This window comes from Haliaeetus leucocephalus, unplaced genomic scaffold (assembly GCF_000737465.1).
Source record: "Haliaeetus leucocephalus isolate CR32 unplaced genomic scaffold, Haliaeetus_leucocephalus-4.0 Scaffold566, whole genome shotgun sequence".
Lineage (NCBI taxonomy): Eukaryota > Metazoa > Chordata > Aves > Accipitriformes > Accipitridae > Haliaeetus > Haliaeetus leucocephalus.
In genome coordinates, this window is record NW_010973002.1 from 1458686 (window position 1) to 1481303 (window position 22618).

General features: G+C 40.1%; 1 protein-coding gene across 3 annotated transcripts; it reads right to left on the reverse strand.

Moving 5' to 3' along the window:
* Positions 1–2384: 2384 nt before the first annotated feature.
* Positions 2385–21124, reverse strand: SNX10 (sorting nexin 10). 3 transcript variants are annotated; one of them, XM_010577568.1, is made up of 6 exons: positions 21069–21124; positions 15417–15503; positions 13266–13366; positions 12575–12673; positions 4228–4443; positions 2385–3765 (listed from the first exon to the last, which is right to left on the reverse strand). In XM_010577568.1, exons 1-6 carry the CDS (start codon positions 21090–21092, stop codon positions 3687–3689), a joined length of 606 nt encoding a protein of 201 aa, XP_010575870.1. In that variant the 5' UTR covers positions 21093–21124; the 3' UTR covers positions 2385–3686. The 3 variants fall into 3 exon arrangements, with proteins under 3 accessions (XP_010575870.1, XP_010575871.1, XP_010575872.1); XM_010577569.1 differs by lacking the exon at positions 21069–21124 and adding an exon at positions 16684–16745; XM_010577570.1 differs by lacking the exons at positions 15417–15503; positions 21069–21124 and having other exon boundaries at positions 12575–12669; positions 13266–13342.
* Between the last annotated feature and the right edge of the window lie 1494 nt (positions 21125–22618).

Here is a 22618-nt window from a genome sequence, read left to right on the forward strand (position 1 = left end):
CAGCTTCGGCGGCCGTACCCATGCCCACAGCCACCCCCACGCGGGGGTCTCGCCCATTCAAAACCCGGGGGGGGTCAAGGCCGAAGCAGAAAGGCCGGTTTCTGCTTTGAAAGGTCACTTGAATTATTTTCTAAGGGGGCTTTATTCCACAAGGCAAAGCACCGATTTAAGACGTTACCGGGTATTTTTAGCACCGAAGAAGAGAATAATCGTGTCTTTCCTAAGGCATTTGGGCCTTTCATGAAAAGAATCGAGTTGATGCTGGAAATAATCATTTATGTTTTTCCAACAACTGTAATAGCTGGTGGAGAAATGTAAACGCCCTGGCCGTGAGAGCGCAGCTCCTAGTCCTGCAAGGGCAGAGGCGACCCAGAAACACACACACACCTCTTACCCCTGAACACGCTGACTGCGCCTGTACCTTCTGTTTTACAGCAGAGCAAGTCACAAACACCGCGTACCTATATAATTTAAATATTGCTCTAGAAAAAAATTTCAATATGTCACATGTCCAAAAAAGACACGGACACAGAATGTTGCAGGGTTACAGATTGGGGCATTTAAGAGTACAAATTTTCTTAACGCTTATAAAACTACAGTGCAATTTAAATGAAAATTTTCATTCCAAGAGACAATCGTTCTCCAAAGTATATTTCAATGACACTGTAAGTAACCGGTTGCTTAATACTAGTTTACAATATTCTGAAGTTACACGTTACAGAACTTGATAGCACATAGGACCGGAGTTTTTTCACTTCTCTACATTTTCTACAAAAACAGTAACGATGACAACCCCAAACACAACAGTTTGCATATATGTACATATTACAAAAATAGTTGAAGAGTAAATACACATGGTAAGTCATAAAGTGATTAGGATATTGAAATAAAGGAAACCTTACTGGCAGGTTTACACACAAGACAAAGTAGTAACTTGTTTAATTACTTAAAAGCTTCTAAGAAATCATCATAAAAAGGAGAATATAAAGTTCTAAGCAAAAGCTAAAGTGAAGCTTTTGAGTTCAAAATTAGTGCAATTACATATAAACTAGCAATAGTAATTAGATGATATTAGGAACTACGTATTAGCCTGTTTAAAAAAACTAGCAGGAAATACTGGCATTTTTCAAAACTATAAAATGAGAACCAAAATACTCGTGATCAACTGATCAAAATATATGACAGTGCTGAAAAAAATCAACAAATCACTGAAGTCATAAAAGACATTAAAAATATTTTTTACATTTAAATTTGTAGCAGTTACATTTAAATGTTCCAAATTAAACAAAATGTCTTAAAGCACTTATATGCAGTTACATACAGCTGATACAAAAAGACAACATACTAGAATACTTTTTCTTCCCCTTCAATAAGAAAAATTCCAGTAATACTAGCTATGCAAACAACATTCAAAAGATAAATATTTAAATAAATTTCTGTCAAAGAAATTTCTTCTCAGAAGAAAGTTCTGTTACAGTAGTCTTAGAATTTTTGAACAGGGTGACAAAGAAAATAACAGAACAACAAAAGAACTATTAGAAAACAAATATTTATTTCAGAAACATCTTCATTCTGAAAACACTCACTGGCATACAGATAAGCTCCTAGAATTAAAAAATAAAAACCAGCCACAAAAGCTCTCCAAACCTTTTATTTCTGTAATTTTCATCAGATTTTGAGGATGTGTTAATAGGCCAGAATTGTAAAGTGCTTCAACAGTTTAGCTCATTCTTTTAAAACAAAATAAAAGCCCACTACCCTGACATTGCATTAAATAAAAACACAAATATCTTTCTCAGACATTATTCCAGCTTTTGTTTTTATATTTTCCCCATCTTGTAAATAAATGCACTAAACAATTTTTCTTGTAATGTGCCATCTTAAAAAAAAAGAAAAAAAAGAAAAAAAAAAAGAAAAAAGTCAAGTAATCAAAATCTCTGCCTGGCAGTTAGCAGCTATTTTTTAAGCTACTTTTAGTGATAACTTGTTGCTCTAATTAAATGTTACCACTTTCACATTAAAATAATGTTGCTGCTAACTCACAAGCTGAGAAGGTGAATAGATACATTTGTGCAATTCAGTAAGACCCAGCAAAAAGAAACACCAATATTTGTCTTATAAAAGTGCTACCATCAACAAAATACAGTGGCTTAAAGTAGTTACCTAAGAGATGTTATCCTCGGGCTATTAAAACATGTTTCTAAAATTACACACATTCCCAGCTGGATGCTTTAAAAAAGCATGCCCACACATGCCTATGCTACTCTTTATTAGCTGGCCATTTAATAATCTATTGTTTCTGTACTTCACAGGTTTAAAATGCTCCTTCTTTGAAAGCATCCACAGAATTCTTAAAAAAAAAAACAAACCCCAAACATATCTATCTATCTATTTATATATATGCATCTCCATTTCTAGGCTGGTAACTACAGCACCGAAGTTAATGGGAGCTTTGCTAAGGGTGATCAGACCCCCTAGCTCTTTTTAATAGCAGTTAAATGTCAAATATAAATACAACAGTGCAGTGAAACATATTCCTTTGACAGAATCTGGGACAAGACACTACACAGCTGCTGTTAACAATAAAGAGCAAAACTGATGTTTAATCAAAATAAGCGTTGGTGGTTACGAAGTTGTGTTCAAGCCTGCCTTTTGTGAAAAAGTCAATATTCCAACTTGTTAACTATAGCCACAATGAAATCAGCAGCTCCTGTTACTCCTAAAGAGTGGAGAGGTCCACATCTGTAAAGCATGTTATTAGCTATGTGATTATCATCATCTTGGAGAGGGAGATACTCTCTGAGCTGCTAAACTAAAACATCTCCCCCAGCATCTTCAAATATAGGTGCCTAAAGTTAAACATGCTGGATGAAGTCCTGGCCCTAGCGAGGTCGATGCAAAATTCAGCCATTGGTTTCCATGGACTTCATCCAGGATTTTCACTAGGAACAACTATCCATAATTCCCTGGGAACTGAGAATCTCCACAGCAAGGCTAGAAATGATGTCATTTTTATTAATATTTCTAACTTCCAAGCAACCACGCTCAAGAATTTTGGCCTTCAGTTCTTACGCATGATAAAACCGAGCTTTCCATAAACATTACAGAAAGACCAGGGGAAGATATATTTATATCTCAAATTGTCAGCAGCATATAGTTTGTACAAATGTTGTTTTGCTGATGTTGCTGAGCTACTTTAAAAAGTTAATACCTTGCGGGGTATGTAATTTCATCACCAATGTCAAATGACTTCTAAAGATGAAACTTCTCTGATGCAAATTACAAAAAGATGCTTTGAATATATTTGATATGATATACCAACTTTTAAGATGAGGAATTAAGTTATCTTTATTTTCCAGATCTGAGACATGCACTCACTAAGGGAAATATTTTAACTGCCACGTATGTCAGCAGAGCATGACTTACCCAATACTGAGATTTTAATAGTCATAAAAACCTAAATGTAATAGGTAGCGTGTAGACCTGAATCAACATATGTAATAAATCAACAAAGAAATGGTATCAAGCTCTGTTTTGAAAATTTCGTAAGGACATATGGTTGTATTGATGACGTGTCTTTTAGATACATGTTACCAGCCAGCCGTGTTTATGTGGTACATGTTACCAGTAAACAGAGCGGAAACCACTTTGTACTGTCCTTAAGATAGCAATACAGGAATGATTTTTCATGATTCTTCAGAAGCTGGGCTTGCTTTACATCCACATGAAATGCTGTCATCACTAGGTCCGAGCCCGGAGGATGAACTGCAGAAAAGGGGAGAGAGAGGGAAAAAAAAAAAAAAAAAAAAAAAAAAAAAAAATATAAAAGGAGGAAATTGGTTTTCACAACACACTCAAAGCCTGAGTAACAGAGGAGAACTTTAATTATCTCCAGTCACAAAGAGAGACAGGAAATTTGGACTTTTAATTAGCCATTTGGAGTGCAGTTGGATATTTTTTTAGCAAGATAATTTAAACGCGAATAATTCAAGTCTGACTAAATGAAATTCACATAATCAGAATGCAGATAATTGAATTTCTACTGCATTCATTAATTCAGTGTGGAGGTGTGTGTGAAGACTTCTATGATGAGCTGTCACAGCTCAATAAAATCTCAGTCAATTAATTTTTTCATTATCTTAGTATTACATCAACAAAAAAAGCAAAGCATGCGCGTGTGTATGTATGTATATATAATCTCAGAAAGTAAGGAAATACAGAAATCACCTCTCTGAATCAGAGTCCGCATCGTTTTTTCCTTTTTTTTTCTCTTCTTCTTCTATAGGAAAACGTCTGTTCAAAGAGGCAAACTTATGAATCGCATCAGCAACAGAGTATTTGGTATGTCCAGATACACAAGCCTCCATATCTTCTGGGCTTAGCTGAGTCTGTAAGAAGAGGTGAAGCCTACTGTCTGAAAGCAATAATGCGTCTTGTAGGATCCTGGAACACGAAAAAAAGTTAAATGTTTTTATATAGATGCACATACACACATATTTTCGCCAGAACAAATTCTAAATGATGTCCTGCTTTTAAGTTTTCAGATGAATCCTAAATCAGTAACAGAAGGTAATGAACATATTAAAATGATTAGGTGTGTGTTACTTTCTTATTACATTATTTGGAATTTTAGGTGAGTAAAAACACGAAGCTAATAGTTAGGCACATCTGCTATTAGAATAACATCAAGGACATTTCTTCCATTTAACCATCTGTTATTACCACATGGATCAATTAATGATTTTTAGGCAGTTGGAGGCATATACTCTTATGAAAATTTGGTCTCCATTTGAGAACGCTTTTTTTTTTTTTTAATAGCTAAGCTTTTCTAAAACTTACAAGGCACCAATTTCTTTGGTGGGGGAAAGAAGTGTGTACTGAGACAGAGGACATCATACACATGCAGTGTCAGGACTTTGAAATACCTGTGAACAGAGCTGATGCTAGCCAAAATCATTTACACTTTTACAAATATGCATACATTTAAGCTAGAATTAAAATGCTAATACTGATTTAAATTTACTTACAGTTTTTAGGGAATCTTAAATACTATTTCATTCCAGCTATTCTTTTCAAAAGTCCATTTTAATCTTTGTGTTATATGTATTTTAAATTAAGTCTTCAAATAAATTTAGCACTGAGTATTTACTTACATCAAGTGAGAGTAAACAAAATACAATACATTCCAGTAACACAGAAAGTTGTAGAGATAGTTTTACAAGGACTGAGAATTGAAGATTATCATCACTATTTGGGGGGTGGGGCAACTTTGCTGGAACATTTCTCTAAAGAATGAATTCTTTAATATGCAAATCTTAGAATGATTAACAAGAGATTTTTTTTTATATGTACATTTAATTTTACTCATGTAATAAAGTCATCAGAGCCTATGACCATGCCAAACAGTGCTCCACAGAAAATTATTAAAATAACTTTAAACAAATCAAAACTATTAAGAGTCAATATTTACCTATTTCTACTCATTTAGATTACATCATTTCCAAAAAAGTCATTGCTATGCAATAGGAAACAAGAGATGACGTGAATGTAAGAACTAGTAAGAGCAGAAAGAAATATTGCATTCTGTACGTACTCTTGACTAAAATGAAAAGTATAACTGATTAGTTCCTTCTCTCAAATAAGATTAACGGTGTGTTTGGACTGTAATGTTTTAAAACACAAATACATTCTGAAAACTGTTCTCTAAGGTGGCGAACATTACAATAACATTTTATAAATACACTAAAGGATTTTTGGCTTCATCTAAGCCTATAAAAATCTGCCAAACCAAAATAAGTAATAAGAGATATCTAACTGAAAATGCAGGATGTTTGTGTACACACACATTTCATTTGCCTAGGTAAACACACACACAGGCTCAACCAAATAACTCAAACTTTGACACGTTCCAATGAGGAAATCTCTGCAATGACCCTAATGATCTACCAGGTGCATTTCAAATTCAGTCTCAGAAGGACCAGATTTCACTGAAGTTCAAAATAAGCACACTTTCATACCTAGAGAAAGCTTTTTCAATCCGATCTAAATTCTCACAATTTTACTTAAAAATAAACATAGCAAATAGACATCTGTAAAAATCAATGCACGCAGTGTATTAATACACAAATAAACTTCTTCGTAGTCTAAAAGAAGCCAGCAAATGCTGTGTAAAAATGATTCAAAACACAGAATTTACAGGTCTACACACCTTGACAGCAACAGCTTCATGAATACAGTTTGAAAAGCCATCATTCAGCAGCCAGTAAAAGAGGATTTCAGCCTTGACTCTTGATAAACATACATTCCAAACAAAGCCAAACATTGCAACAAGAAGTAAAAGAAAAAGTATCATTCCACACAATAAATCCACGTTTATAGTTTATTCAACTGGGCGAGTAAATATTCTCCTTCCTCTTTTCTTCCTCTTAAAAAAAAGAAAGAAAAAAAGAAAAATAACATGCTGGAGTTTACTGTGGAGTAACTAGAGTTACTGTTTTTCCCAGGCTTACGAGCACAATGAGGGGATGCACATTTCCGCAATTCTAACATTTGCGTGTCTAATACCAAGTAACCCAGCAAAAAGCCAAGACATTAAATTCTGTGGATGGCATTTAGTTTCACAGATTCTCCTCTTGCTGCACCTTCAAAAGTTTCCTGCCAACCAGCAAAAACACAAGTAACTAACTGTTCATGAGATTACACTACACTTACAGCTCTGTTGCTGTTTGAAATGTATTTTATTTTCTTTATAAAATAATGGGTAATCTTTAAAATTGATTTTAGATGGTTTGAGGCATTACACCAGAGAAGTAATGAGCATTAATGTCAATGATATTGGACACAAATTCATTTTAGCTTTATTTCATGTCCAGTACAATTCTGCTAAGCCTTGAACTGCTAAAGCACTGTTATTAACTCGGCAGTAACCTAACACATGGAACAGCAAACAAAAGTGATAAGTAAGAGTACAGACTGATCAGGACCTCAAGGCTACTGTCCTTTTTCTGCAGCTATAATTCAATTTCCAATTTTACTTTACATTGGACTCATTATTTCACAGTAATTTTCTTTTCTGCTTCATAGTGCCATCTGGAGGTGAAAGGAGTGAAGAGAAACCAAGGCGAAGAAACAGAAAGATGTTCATAAAGCTAATCACACACATACAGATACATAGATACATGTATATGTGCATATATATGTTCACAAGGGGGGGAGGGGACCAAACACTCAATGCATTTTGCAAACCACTTAAAACCATCCTGAAAGCAAATACATGAACACCTTTCACCCAGTCATACCCTTGAAGAATTTTTTTCTTTCTTTTAATTAAAAAAATATAACTTCTGCTTCCCCCTTCCCCCCCATCTGAACCAACAGGTTAGATTGCTTTTTAATTGCATCCTTCAAGCAATCAAAATGAAAAATAAATTCTGTGCTATCCGTAAGCGTTATGCCTTCCTGTTCAAAATACTCCTTCAAGGAAATAACCATACATTTGTCACCAGATGTTACTAGTAGTAGTAAGTGCTGGTATAGCAGTTGCTCTCCAGGGCTTTTGCTGTCCTGGGGACTCACTACATGAAGGGTTGTACATCTAAAAAAATAGACTTGGCTCCAAGGACTTTAAAAATCAAAATTACAAAACACCACCTAACAAATTAAAAACACAAGAGGAAAGGCAGAGTGTCATAATATTAATACTTGGATGTCTTAGCAGAGGCTGAACGCGTGAGCAGTTTGACCACAACCAGTAGCTCTCCCAGTGCTTCTCAAACAGTTTTATTACAGCCAGTGTCAATGCAAAGCTGCGGTTACAGCGATGTAAATCAGCTCTCGCTGCTGTTGCGCTAATGGAAGAGTCACGGCTCACGGTGATAATTCCTATAAACTGACTGAGCGTACTTAAGAGAACAACAGACTTTCTATGCACGCCTGGAATAAGAAGGAAAGGCTAAATCCTGCAAGTCTTGATCCCATCAGTAGTCATTACTTGTCAGAGATCTCACTCCTCTCGGCCAGATTGCTCACGTGCATAATGACTACTTATGTGATTAAGGGGGCTGCAGGACAAGGCTCTACATTTGAATTAGAGATAATAAAATCATTTTTTATTCACAGCCACGCGAATCTTTGTTTGTAAGCTTTCAGTAAACTCTCATGATCTCTAGACCTTTAAAGAAGCAGGGCCGAAAAACGTCACTTCACAATCAGGAGAAATAATGTCCTTTTTGAAGGAAATGCTGGATACTATACGAGGAGTATTTCTCCTTCCCGTGTTACAGCAAGAACATTTACAAAAGACAAAACATGTGTTTTGTCTTATTTGGACAAGGTCCAAAATCTGGTTTTCTTCAACATGATTTTATTAGGTATATTATACACTGTTCTGCTGGAGGAGAACAACATATGGCTGAACAGTACAACTTAATCCTAACTAAAGATTTCCTGTATCTACTGTAACCTAATACAATGACAGATGCACACTTGCATGTGTGTGGAAGGTTAACACTCTGATTTTGTTTTTGACAAATTTATTCTGCCCATTTACATCATACCATGAGAGCAAGGGAAGGAAAAAAATAAATAAAAAAGAGGAGTTGAGAGGCGGGGGATGATGACAGCCTGTGCTGTGGTGCCCTCTATTGAGCATCGAGCCCTGAGCCCCAGCCCACAGCAAACAAAGAAAGCCCCAGTTTCCTCTTAAAAAAAGCCGACTGTTTCCTCCTTCATTTTTTATACGGGAGGAAATGTTACTGATAGCGAGCAACTGTGAAGCAACTGTTGGGCATCTGATAATGCATACGTTTAGGAAAGGACCAAGTGACACGCACCTGCTAGGCATTATTCACTTCACTCGCCAGATAGGAAATATTAGCAAGGCTCCATTGGAAGGAGGCAGCCACCACCCACCCGAGGAGATCCCACCTGCCCCACGGCCACCGATGCTCCCGCCTGAGCCCCGGCAAGCTGGCATCCATCGCTTTTGGAGCCAGACTCCCACTTTCCACATCCCTGAGGAAGCGCCTGGTGGAGACACCTCTGGGAGAGGAAGGTGGAAGGTGAACCTTCCTCTGGTCACCTCTGACCCTGCACCAGGTCCTGCTTGTGGGACTGCCGTGGGAAAGGTAAGGAGGTGTGAGGAGGAGGGCAAAACCCCAGCCACCTCCAGAGAATGGCTCTGCCTTAGGCAGCCGAGTTTTGGGTGGCTTGCTTGCTCCAGCACCAAGTGAGCCCAACGCACAGCCACCTGGAGCAGCAACACTGTGGATGTCCTTCGACTCCTGTGGATCCGAGTGCTGCATTTCTCAGAACTCCTAGTATGTCTTCCACCTCATCATAAACTGCATGTTTGAAAACTAACTGAAGACTAATCCTTTTTCCTAAACCACGTAACTTTGGGGGATCCAACTGTATTCAATAAAAAAAAAATGCCAGCGACTGAACCCAACTTCATTTAAAATGGTTTTGTTAATTAGTTTTCTAATAAGCAAACCCCAATGATCTTCTGGGAAGGTAATCTAAACCCCAAAGTTAAACCTGTGCAGCTACAAAGGGATGAAAGCAAAGAGGATCTTACAGAACTTTAATATTATAAGACAGTGTTTTAATTTTGAGGTCTAATTTAAGAATAAGCTTTTCCTGTGAATTTACAGACATCCTCAAAGGATGAGGATACTTACCAGGAAAAACACGTAATTTTCCTTATTCTTACAAAGTAATTCATAATTGAAAAGGGGCTAGCTGACTTCCGTTAATGCAAATGGCCTCTTGAAATATTAAATTATGCCCAGACAAGAAGTGAGCTTTACGGCTCTTCATCACTCAGAGATAATAACCTGTAAGACAAGCAGGTCTTACCCTGAATTTGTGCAGTAAAGCCAAATCAAAATGGGACACTCCTTTCCAGATTTCAGCAAACTCTAGTGCTTTGCTTTAGTTTCCAGCTGTTGGCCTAATTCTCGTCCTATTGTGCTCAGCACGGAGAGGCTTCACAAAGGCTCCAAGTACGCACCTTGCCCCGTGCTAACTTGTTCTGGAGCGAGACGTGAAGGAGGACAAGAGAACTCCATAGGCATCTACATACAGGCAATATGGAGGTGCTCCCAGGGCCAGAAGCCAAGTACCAGAGAGCCTCCCGCCGCTCGATCCTTACTCCTCGGGCACGTGGCTCCTGCCCAGGCAGACACTACAGCAACCTGCTCACACAGCAACAGGCACAGGGAATAAACTGAGACTGCGAAAGATCTAAACTCCATTTCAGAGATAGCTTGGGTCCTGAAAACCTCACAAGGCACTGAGTGCAGAGAGGAGCTCGGGTTCCTGCGTCGCATGTGGGCATTTGAAAAATGTTACCTGTGAACCTCTTCCCTTGACAGGTCCACACAGGCTCCAATCCCATTTCTTCCCGCTGCCACAAAGAAACACCAGCAGGGCTGTAAGCTTGTGCATGGCGACTGCCGTCATTGCTGGGGCAAACAGAGCACTCCGCCTTGCAGTTCTGGGTTACACCACTCCATGCAACTACTTTCTGGCTCCTTTCCCACCCCCTTGCTAATATACCAGGGAGGTCCTGCTTCCCCTGGCATTGCCACACTACAGAACATGCAATCACCCAGCCCTAGAGCTTATTAAAGTCAAGTGTGTGTATATATATTACACACACACACGCACACTTGTTAATGAGTCCCATAAATTCAATTTCAGAGAAAGAAGTCATAACCTTTGGTTCATACTCGTTAAAAAAAAAGGGAAAAAAACCATCATGGCAGCCTAGCTGAGGCAGTAAAAAGATCCCTTCTGTAAGCAGCAGCAGCAGCACAGAGGTGCCAGCCAGCAGAGGGCAATGGTACAGCACATAAGGCGCCAAGCCAATTCATCACTACACAACTCTACCTGAAAATTCCTTCCAACTGTTCCCCAGGGCTGAGAGAAAGCTAACACCTTTCTAAACAGCATCCAAGTTCAAACATTTAAATCTTTACCTTACAACAGAGGTGCTTCTTTTCCCTTTCCTGGACTAACAGCAGTGAAGTAAAATGCTCCACATGCTGTCATTTTCTGCTGTCAGCACCCATTTAAGCTACAGATATCCACAAAATTGGAGAGCGAGGATGTGTTTTAAGAGAATCTACCTCTCTGGTTTGCCTTCTGAAGCACAGACAGTGGTTGCAAATATTTTTGATGCTGAAATACTGTACCTCGTTACCAGATTGGCCTCTTTGCCATTTTAAAATAAGAGTGATTTTAGAAACGCACTACTCCATGGGACAGCACAGCTAAGCTAGAACTGCTCAGACCCAGGGACCTGAACTACCATACCCTTTGTATGTCCATTAATATTATCACCTCTAGAAGCACAGTCACTCTACGTCACCACCCTTCTTTCCTGAAGTGCAGAAAAAACCCTCTGATCCTCTTCTGCTTTCCCTTCCCTGTTAGACATGCCTTCAACCAGTATTTATTGGGTATCCTTTCGGTCACAGATCCTATGTAACTGTATACAGAATATTACTCGTACAGCAGTTAGCTCTTCCTGCCTTCAGCTCTTAAGCCTAATACACCTCAGGACCAATGATTTGTTGTCTGTTAGGGAGGCTTATAATTATAATACACTGACTGGAAAAACAGTGGGTCCAATATTCCTCTACCCACTCAGCACAAGGCTTAAAGCCTACTTAAATGATATGCTTTTTCCTTTGCTTATGCAGTTCTGATTCATGGAAACATTGACACTGAAAGAAGATTAATAGTCTTTTCTTGCAGTGTTGTACCATGCCCTTACCCCGAGCAGTGGCTAAAGAGAAGCTGTAAATGCATACCCAATTCCTGCCCCAGCAGCTGTAAGCAGCCTGCTCTCTCACTGGCAGTGCCAGGGTACTATAAGAATGGCAGAGAAAGCAGAAAATTACACCAACAGGGTCTCTGCCACTGCAGAAGGTGAAGTGGTTACAGCAGCAGGGCTGAGGAATGCAGTACTGAAACTCATACAGCATTCCCTTGTAACACAGGTCAGATTCTAGCTAAGCCTGATGAATAATTTTACACAGATTGCAGCTGTACTGAAAATGGTCACAGCTGCTAGAGCTTGTTTATGTTAGTGGGACTGGTAAACAAAGTAATTGGCATTATAGGAAATATCTGTGTTAGGAGATCTCACTACAGATTTTTCCCAGGTTCCCAGGGGTTTAGCCCACAAAGACACTGATTTTCCATAAACATAATGAGAGAGAGAAGTCTGTTTCTTTGTATGAGAATATCTATCTCATTCTTGAAAGATAGAAATAGACATCACAGTGAAAGATCTCCCAACCTCAGTACACAATTGCAAAGTGACATAAATCCAAAACTATTATTTATAACCAATGCAGTGAAACACAATGGAAAAGCCTTATAACCTATAGAGCTGAAGTCACGTGTATGAAATATGACTGTGCAAATAAAAAATAAAACCAAATGTGTAACATGTACAGATGACCACACGGTGGCTCTCAAGTACCAGAGATGAGCTATTTTAAACCAGAACATTGATGACATCATAAAAAATGCCAACATCCCTAGGATAGACTGTACTTACTTTTCCAGGAATTCTTGCAGACCCTGCCGGCGATGGTCCACGTGATGAGGATTGTTCATATTGAAAAAGGGAGTTTTAGATGGCAGTTCAGGTAGCTGTCTTTATAAACAAGAAGCAAATACACAGTTAAAACCAAATCTGAAACAGCGCAGAAAAATACAGTAATCAAATGCCAACCCCGAGCATATGAAAATCATGGGTCATGTTCCAGAAGCTCATGAAATCGAATTTGGGAACACAAGGTTGAGAAACTGGAGGGCTTCTCATGCACCTCAAAGGGAAAAATAAATGAATGTGACTTTTCTGGTCCAGTCATAAAGCCTGCATGAATGCCTGGCTGGGTCTCTTATGGTCCTCACAGAACCCAAGCACATCCTAAAAGTGCAGAGAGGAGGTACGTACACTTATGCTAGATTGCTATTTCAGCTACCTATGCATAGGAAAAGGAAATGCAGATCAAATCTGTTACAAGTTAGACGGGGCTTAACTTACCAAACCAAGGCTATCAGTACAAACCACATTCTTCTGCATTTACAGCAGAGAAAACGCCTTACAGAGAATAAACTTGTGCTAGTAAGAAACACAGGACACTTTCCAGCTCTGATTTCTGTAATTCTCAGAATAAAGATGAAACAATCCTCCCCTTCCATGATTGACAGATTATTAAATAGCCATACATAAAGTTGCTCACATAAGCACTGCATTGCTCTGAAGTCTCTGCCGAAGCCAAACGAACTCTCGAAAGCGTCGTCTAACACAGGATGTTTTCCTTGTGAAGCACATACTGTTTGTCTGTTGGGAAATAAAAAACACTTTGCTTTGTAAATCAGCTTAAGCTAAAGTGCAGCCATGGTATTAAAAACACATCCGAGATGCTAATCCCTGAGACACCAATGGAAAGCTTGGCCTTAATTCAGTTTAGGTTAAGGACTGTGCTTTATCTCAGACAGGACTGGTGACAGTTTCTCCTGCTTCTCAGGGAATTATTTTTCATCGCTTTTTTTCTTTTTAAAAGCAAGACATATGGATTACGGTACAACTTGCAGTAACAGGAAAAAAGATCTCAGAAAGAAGTTTCAGCAGATAATGCCAGTCTTTGCAGGGGGGGAAATCATGTTTAGCTGTTCTAGTTATAATCCTGCAAACAGTTAGCTACATAGAGTTCTTCCAGTATGCAATCCTACTTAAACCAAATAAAAAAACCCAATGTGACTGCTCTCCGCAAGTGGCAGCATTTGGAAATTTTCCCACAGAACACTATTAGCCCACCAGAAAAATGCCAATTCATCAAAAGAGAAACAATTCATGGAAATTAAATGTTTTTGCCAAATTTTCCTGTGGAGCATACATTTAGATAAAACTCCACCTACCAGACAGGACTCCATTATAAATCTGCCTGCAGTCCAGCCCACCCTCAACTGCCTGCCAGGAGCCACAGCTCCTAGACAGCCACATGATGCAGATTGTGGAGGGCCCAAAGATGCCAGCTTTCTGGAGTAGGTGAGTATCCGGGATACCTCACAGTTTAAGAAGCCAAATGCTCTAGGAGCTGGGCAGAAGGGGAACCCAGCTGTCTAAGAGCCTGGCAGACCCAAGATTTTGAATCCATGGAGAAGCCTGGATGGTAGGACCAACCTAGAGACCTGGTCTCTGAAAGCCCTGGCATTGTGCTGGTAGGAAGCTGAGCTGATGCTTATCAGCTTCAGAGATGCCCAGTGCTGAATCATATAACACTGGGTCTAAATGGCATCACCCCAATTTAGCAGCCACTGAGAAAGCCAGTAATATACCTCTATTCAGAAGCACCAACGCCTCTGAAACAGTAATACAGCACCTGCCCTGCCAAATCTCCAGAATTTCTATTTACCGGAAGTCAAAAATATAGTTGCTATGGAACCAGCACTTAAACCATATTGCAAATTGTGAAAGTTTCACAGCTCTGATCACCACACAGGAGAGAAGTACTTGTCATGATGGACATTTAACAAGCCATCATTTGACTGCTTGCTCTCATTACACTGAATGCTTAACTGCCACACAGGAAGGAAATGCTTTTGGTCTTGTGCCAAGCATAACCACGTAACTCGGAGCTCTCAAATTCTTCACCTAATATTTGACACACTTCACAAAAAATTTTTTCACTTTGCAATTAAAATCCCTCAATCTAGATTTGGGAAAGTAGGATAACTCCTTCCATATGTAATCCACCAAAGAAGAATAATCAATAAAATAAGATTATGTATAGGACAGATTTAAGACACAAGAGAACCATAATTCTAAGTGCACTCCCATTAACGTATAGTAGACTACAATCATAAACACAAATGTAGTTGGTTGACACATCCAAGCACCACTGAACTAGCATAATATGAATGTCAAGGTACACTGAAAACAACCACACTGCAGCAATCAAATAACTTGGTAAAAAGAACAACTCAGGATAATTTGAAGTACAAATAACCAGATAATTACTTGAAAAGAAAGTTGTTTTTCCATGAATACCTGGACAGCAAACTTCTATAATGGTAAGACATCACTGACTATGACAATCTTCTAGTTGATAACCAAAGCTAAGAATAGTCTCTGTTGCAAGACATTGTGGAGTGCCCATGTGAACAGAGTAGCAGGTTCACCCCCCAGCTGTCACAGACCTTCTGCACTGCCTTTGGCCAACTTGCCTTACCTCTTCCACTGCATCTCAGCTGTTAAAAGGAGAATAATATCCTCCAGCCTCCCAGAAATGGTATAAAGAAATTCCATTAATACCCCAAAGACAACCCTGGCTTGGACAGAAACAGCAATAAGAATGCAAAGAATCTGCACTGATATATTTTATACTTACGTGAATAAATATCTCATAGTCTATGTAAGAATGCCACGAGTCTTCTTTTTGTGTCCTGGGGTCTCGCACCAAGACAGTTACAAATTCCTGCAAGTGCATAATAAAAATCAAGCAATTAATTTCAGAAGACAAAGGGAGCCTGAAAGACTCTCTTGATTGCTCTGCTGTTCCACAAACTACTGTGCTCAGATTAAAAGCTGAACTGCTGTTTTATTGAATTTTGCAACCCTATAAAAGGGGAAGCAAAAAGCAATGAATCATCTGAGCTACACCACATGTCTGGGAAATCCCTTGCCAAACTGCTAGCTGAAAGGGAGTATTTCAGATTAAGTAATACTGTGAAAAGCCATACATGTTTCATGCATTGGAGATCTGGCTATCTCAGTAGCTACAAACTAAAAACCTAACATTCGAAGTCACACACGTTAAGACAGAACTAGACTTTTCCCACCCTTGTCGTCAATATTCACAAAGAATGCATTACAAACCTGTTCCATGTACCCAATACATACATATAGCATTTTATTTGGTCCTAAATTTCTTTTGTCATTGTACCTATATTTTTTTAAATCAAGTATTTATACCCATTGATTTCAGGGATCCGAGGTAAGTGCTCAGTACCTCCACAAGCAGCTGAAGAACTGTCTTTTTTCTACACCCCAAATGACTTGCTCCAGCCCAGTGGAAAAGGATGTGCCACTATTAATGGCCCCGAGCACAAATTCAACACAGGGAATTCAAGGTCTCAAGATACCATGTGGAAGGAGATGAATCATCCTCCTCTGCCATGCCGCATACGCTTCCTGATACACCAGGAACTTAAGGCACAGAGTACACCCAAGGATGGAGGACCTGGGGTCTGCTGTATCCCATTCTGCCCATCCATCTGCCCAAGGAAGCAACACAGCCACACTGCAGAGCCTAATTCCCCATTTTGGGGGGACAATGAAATAGGGTATTCGTCACAGAAGTTGTATATATAGTCTGTTTCCTTTTAATTCCTGCATTTATATAATAATTCAGAGGTATCCCGAAGGAGTGCGAGAGGCCTGTGTGCATTACTGTCATGCAACTGGGCATCACTAACAGGAACTGGAAGAGGCTAAAGAATTACATGCTACCAAGTATCCTTAGCGATGACCATGTGAAAACTTATATCATGTTTAAACCAAAAAACCCCCAAAACGAAAAACCAGTAATCTGTATGTTCATACTGGGATGGAAAAGGTTTCTTTAGGATAGAAAGGTTGAAAACGTGCCTAACTACCTGCTATTTCCCAAAAAATGAATAGGCTGCCCTACTTCAGTTGCTTAAATAAGCTATTTACCCAAAGGGTTAAGCCAACCACTTAAACAATGACTCAGCTAAAGAAAAACACATCATTTTAAGCTGTAGATATGGTCCCTCCCCAAGAGGAAGGCACTGTACAAGATCTCCAGGTACAGGAATCAACTGTGGGAGGAATGACAGCGTCTCTGGTAAATAACATGCTTTTTTAGTACGACCTTGCATAAATCAAAAAAATATTGAGCTAGAAAGCTCTCAAAATGTGTTTCTCCATGACCAAACCACAGATGTCAGAAAAGAAACATTTACTTTTCAGCCAAGTCTTCTCCCACCACCACACACACTTCAGCATGCCACCAGCAGCAACCTTCAACAGACGGACCGGAGAACAATGATATCCTTGAATGGAAAAGATTTTTTTTTTTCCTGAACAGTCATTGCACCCTGTACATGTCAGGGAGGCATTCATGGTCTGGAATAAATCATTTACCATGCTGATTTCCAGGCAGTACTGCCTCAGGGATGGGGAGCCCATGGCCTGATGGCTGGATACAGCCCACAGTTTTACCTCACTTAGCCCAGCTCCTAGTCACAGGGGTGTTTTCTGCATTATTGCTGGATATGCTTTTGGTGTGTGTCACGAGCACCTTGCCAAAGAAATCCCATTTGAAAAGCTCCCACCAGCTCTGCTGCTTCTTTCCTCACTGAAGAGTACCAGAGGCCCGATTCTCCTCTGCAGCTTTTTAACCCCCTGCCAACATGGCACAAGAGGAATAAATGAACAGAACCGTAATCACTTCTACCAGCTGAGGGTTATACCTTTACTTGTATAAAAATGCTGGGGCAGGGCATGAGGAAGTTATTCCCCTCCTGAGCAACGTGCTGAACAAAGGAGAGGAAACCATTTTTGGCTGAGTTTTTTCCACGTGCCTCACTACCATATTTAGCATACATATACAGACACAGCATAATTTCGGACCCACCGTAACTTCTTTTCATATCCAGTCTTACATTCTCCCAAGTTTTTGTCTTCCCCAGCCTCCTACTTCCCTGTGTCCCACTCTTCCCCAGAGCTGCAACCACTTCTCCTAAACATACTTTCTTTTCTTTCCTGAGCGCTAAATGCATCAGTCCTGCAAGTGGAAGAAGAGGAATTACACCAGGAAGCTTCAAATGGGACACTGCTGTCCTCTTCCCTTCAACTGCTGTCCCCAGGAGTCACAACTGCAGGTAGCTTGCTCATAGCCTAACCTCGGTCCCCTTCCTCTCATCTACTGCCGTGCCGACTTCTCATTGCCCTTCCTTTTATCCGGGTTCCCCAAATTACTTCATTTCCAAGTAACCCTCTATAACCCTCTCCTTTGTACAGAATCAAAATAACTTTGAAGTAAAATGCTTCTTTCGACCTCTATTATACCAAAGCATTATGATTAAAAGTTACTACTGGATATGCTGTGGGTTAGCTACAGGTTACCCTGCAAATGATTCCAGACCACATGATTTACACAAAAAACTCTGTACACTTTTAATTTCCAATTAAATAGCCACTGAGTTTCAATAGCGAGGAACTCAAGCACCCTTCAGACTCTACCTATAGAACAAAGGAGACCTGCTGTGCATGCTGTGGCAAGCAGGTGTCTAGGCAGTACATCACTGAGCCAAGAGTAAAAATGATCTGTGGTACAGTATAGCACCTTACTAAACTGCAGCCCTCACACACAGTCAATGTCAACTCCAATTTGAAACACCAGGATTTCAGCAGAAGACTGGATGTTTGGGGTTTTTTTCCTTTATTTACCAAAGAATACTGATACCAAGTTCAGAATTAAGCAAGATAAAACATTAAGCAACTAGAAAACAAAACCAAAAATGTACAGCCTTTCTCAAGATCTATGGTTACTTCCCCTGTAAACATCCTGAACCCAGGAAGTGTTAATCCCAATTCCCGTTACAGTTTCTGCTGCTCTGAAACAGTGGCATTGCACACATAGACTATCCCTCCTCTTTTGACCTTTAAGCCTTCTCCAGCATACAAGACCCCACTGGGACAAAAATATTGATTTAATCAAAGCAGCCCTAACTGCCCAGTATAGATGCAGATACACTGCCAGAAAAGGTGCTTATGCCTCCCCATCCCTATAAAAGTAGGCTTGTAAAGGCTAATATTCACATATAGGCTATGTTAGGGTCCAAGCAATGTTAGGTGGCAGAATACTCCTCTGGGAGATTGCTGTTGTATGCTCAGTCTACAAACAGTCACCACATTACAGCAGTTTTGGATAATAATTGCCTTTCTGCTCCGCATATACTCCTTTCCCTCCCTGTCTTGCTATAAAAATTAGGATACTCTCAATAGCCATGTTTATCTTTTCACCTAGGGGAGGTGAGGCTGACCTCTTCCTCCCACAGCCCACATGAAGACTAACTTCATCTTTTGTCACAAGACTGCATTGCAGTCCAGCCATACAACATGGGAAGCAGAGCCTGAAGAGAGCCAAGGTTTCAGGGACTTTTTACTTTTGTCAGCTGCAATCCTTTTCAAGGTGTCTTCTTCCCCCACCCAGTTCTGCTTGGTTTTTCCAGAATTGCAGATCTAGCTATTATGCCACATTGTATGTACTTTCCAGTTTTTTTGGTCTGTTTGGTTTTGTTGTGTTGGTTTGGTTTTTAATTGAGGGGCACAATACACACATGTCTGTCACACATTCAAGGACAGTATGTGTCCTGGCTTAAGTGCAACAATTCTCTCAAAACCAGAACTTAGTGCTGACAGTTCAAAATGTCCAAGCTTGGTCGTGGAGGCCTATTGCACTGGGGACAATATAGACTCAACAGAAAGCTACTGGAAAAAGTGGCATCTCCATTTATTCTTTCTCCCTGGAAACTGCTAAATTCATAAGCAAAACATTTCCTATCCAAACTGCTAGTGCTATAGCTTTGATATGGATGCCAGCAGCCGTGCTGTCCCAAACATCCTCATGAAGAACTTCAAATCTGCCCCCAAAGCAGTCATAACTACTTAACTAGCAGGAATCAACAGAGCAGCTCTTCTGGCTGGATATACCTTTTAATTCCTGGCTAAAACAGCCAGTTTAGGCATGGCACCGGTGGCATTTTGTTACTCTGTCCTCAAGGCCTGAAGCAGTCCAAGTAGTTAGGGTCACACATAAATGACAAAATGGCCAAAATGACCCCTAAGCCTGGTTTATACCGACTCCCTCATGGTTACAGTCTTATGCAAAGAACACGAGTGCTGAGAGCAGAGGAAAAGGGCAGCACTGAGGTCATGTAGACACAAGAACTGAAAACGGAAATGTTCCCATTTGGGTTTGCCTCAAAAGGAAGAGTAGACCATAAAAGCAGCTGAAGCAAATACAAGAAGTCTTCCTTCCCCCCCCCCTCTTCCCCCCCACCTCCATCTCCTGTTGGAAATATTTCTGCACAATGCAATGGATTACTCAGAGACATGGATAAGCAAGAAGCTCTACTATATAGAATTTGACCATGAAAACTCTGTTTCTGAGAAGTCTAACATTTTCCTATTAGGAAAATAAGAAATCTGACATGGAAACATCTATTTTTAATATGGGGGGAAAAAATCTACCACAAGGATGAGGAATAAAAATAATCTCACATTGGATGATTATTTGCATTAATCATTCCAGCTGCATTTTAATTCAAATCTCTGTGCTCAGGACCATATCAGGTGATAACCTCATGCTCCATGGTGCCACTGTTACACATTTGATTAGTCAATAACCCCTAAAGAGTCATTTTCCACAAAGCTTCCAAAAATAATAGTTTCCCATCAGGTTGCCTATTAGTAAAATGATCAACCACAAAGGACATGGAGGTTTTCACGCTGGGAGTGTTGGCATCTTCACTCCATGCATGCCAAGTAGTAAGGCTGATAAGAGACTAACAGCTGAACAAATTACATTGTCTGAAACTTTTAAATGTTCATTGGGGCTGAATAAAAGAGAATGTGCAAGTGTGATTCCTGTGGTCCACGCATCTGGTAATCAGAGCTCAGACCCAGCTCCAACCATTATGTCCTACAAAATACCTGAAGACTGGTGGACAGAAGACTGAAATGCAAGTCCTTCTCTCCTGTCTCAGTGTCTGAGCCCCTTACGCACAGAGTCACTTACTCTACTTCCCTCTGATCCAATGAATGTTTGATTTTTCCATCAAGCTTTAATAGAAGGAACTGGCACAGCATCACGCCAGAATATTCTGTAGCTTGGCAATTAAAAGCATGAAGAATACAACCAATCTTTCCTGGTCTACGTGAACCTTAGTGAAATTCAATCCACAACCACCAAACTAGAATCTTTTTTTATTAAAGCTTAGACATGACTTACTTGTTTTTCATGCTTTGGTGTCATCTTCACCGGTTTGTATTAAAATGAAAATCAACCTGAAAAAAACAAAACAGGTTGCCATTTAGTACATTTAATAGTTATTTGAAGTTCATTATCACTTTTGCTAGACAGTGGAAAGAGCCAGGCTCAGTGCCATATCTACCAGGAAACATGTTTGCATTAACTATATCTAAGAATTCATTCATTTAACAAAAAAAAAAATACCCATTTTAGAAGCACTGGGTTAGTCCCCTTCTGGGGATATGTGTCATACATGACAGTCCAGTGATGCCTGTCCATCTCTGGAATTCAGCACTTTTTGTCATTGCTCCCAGAGCTGCCCAGGGGCTCATCTTTGCACCCACCTCCCAACAGCTCCACGCAGCCAGTATCCCCAGTGCACAAACACAGCCAAGGCAGCGCTGCCCACACCTTGCTCCCAGGCACCCAAGCACAGGTCTGCGTGACTGCAGCTGAGGTCCAGAGATGCTAAAACATCTGAGTCAGCAGAATCAAAAGCCCCTCTCAACCGTTTCTCTGAAACGGAGATATGAGCGGAGATACAAACTGTTTGGATCCTGCAGGCTACCTAAAACTCAGGCTAAATTTCACAGCATCTGTGGCTTTAAAACCTCCATGTAGAGGAGTGTATAATTAGACCAAATCAAAAATTCCCATCGTTAACTTACGTTTTAAATCTACTCTTTCACTGGAAATCCTGATAAATTTTTAACTACCTCTGCAGTCCCATAAACCAGCCAGTTTGCTCAAGACAGGTACCCACACGGGAAGAGCAGGGCAGCTTTATTCACTTGCTAGCTTACATACACACTGCCTGCCTAAAAACAACCGCCATGGGAAAAGGATTTGCCTTTCCCCTTTACCTCTCCCACATGCCAGCCAGCCGCTGCCAGCTAACACCCGCACTGACCCCCAGCTACAAAAACATCCCATTGCCTCCTCAGCTGTTAAAAGTCAGCCTCCTCTTTCCAAACCGAGAGGACCCAAGCAGGATCCCTCCTGCACCCCAGGAGTACAGCTCCCTACACTGGTGCCACAGTCAGGATGGATGCCACTCGAGCGGGAGAAGCTAAGCAAAATCCTCCCGCGCATCCCTCTGGGCAGGTACCTTGCACTGAAAAAGGTTAATTTGCAGCTTTCTTTGGCAATCCCCAGCAGCTGTTGTCAGCTGGCTGCAAAATGTTCACATGCGACTAGGGAAGGCACATGGCTATGTTTTTGGAGGTGGTTTGCTAAGGTTTAGTGACACAGAGCTCGGAGCCACTCTCGTTATTATACAACTGTGTATTCAGGTCAAGCCCAGCTAAGGACTCCTGGACAGCCCAGCCCTGCCCAATGCCTCCTACAAACACACCTAACTTTCAAATTACAACTCTATTCTAATAAAACAGAGCACAAAGATAAGCACACATATATTTCTTCAACCAGGAAATTATTTTGGAACAAACACATCTTCGTCAAATTTCTATAAGATCAGTTATATCAAAATAGGATGCTCTGTCTCCAAATAGAAATGTCCATACACGGGA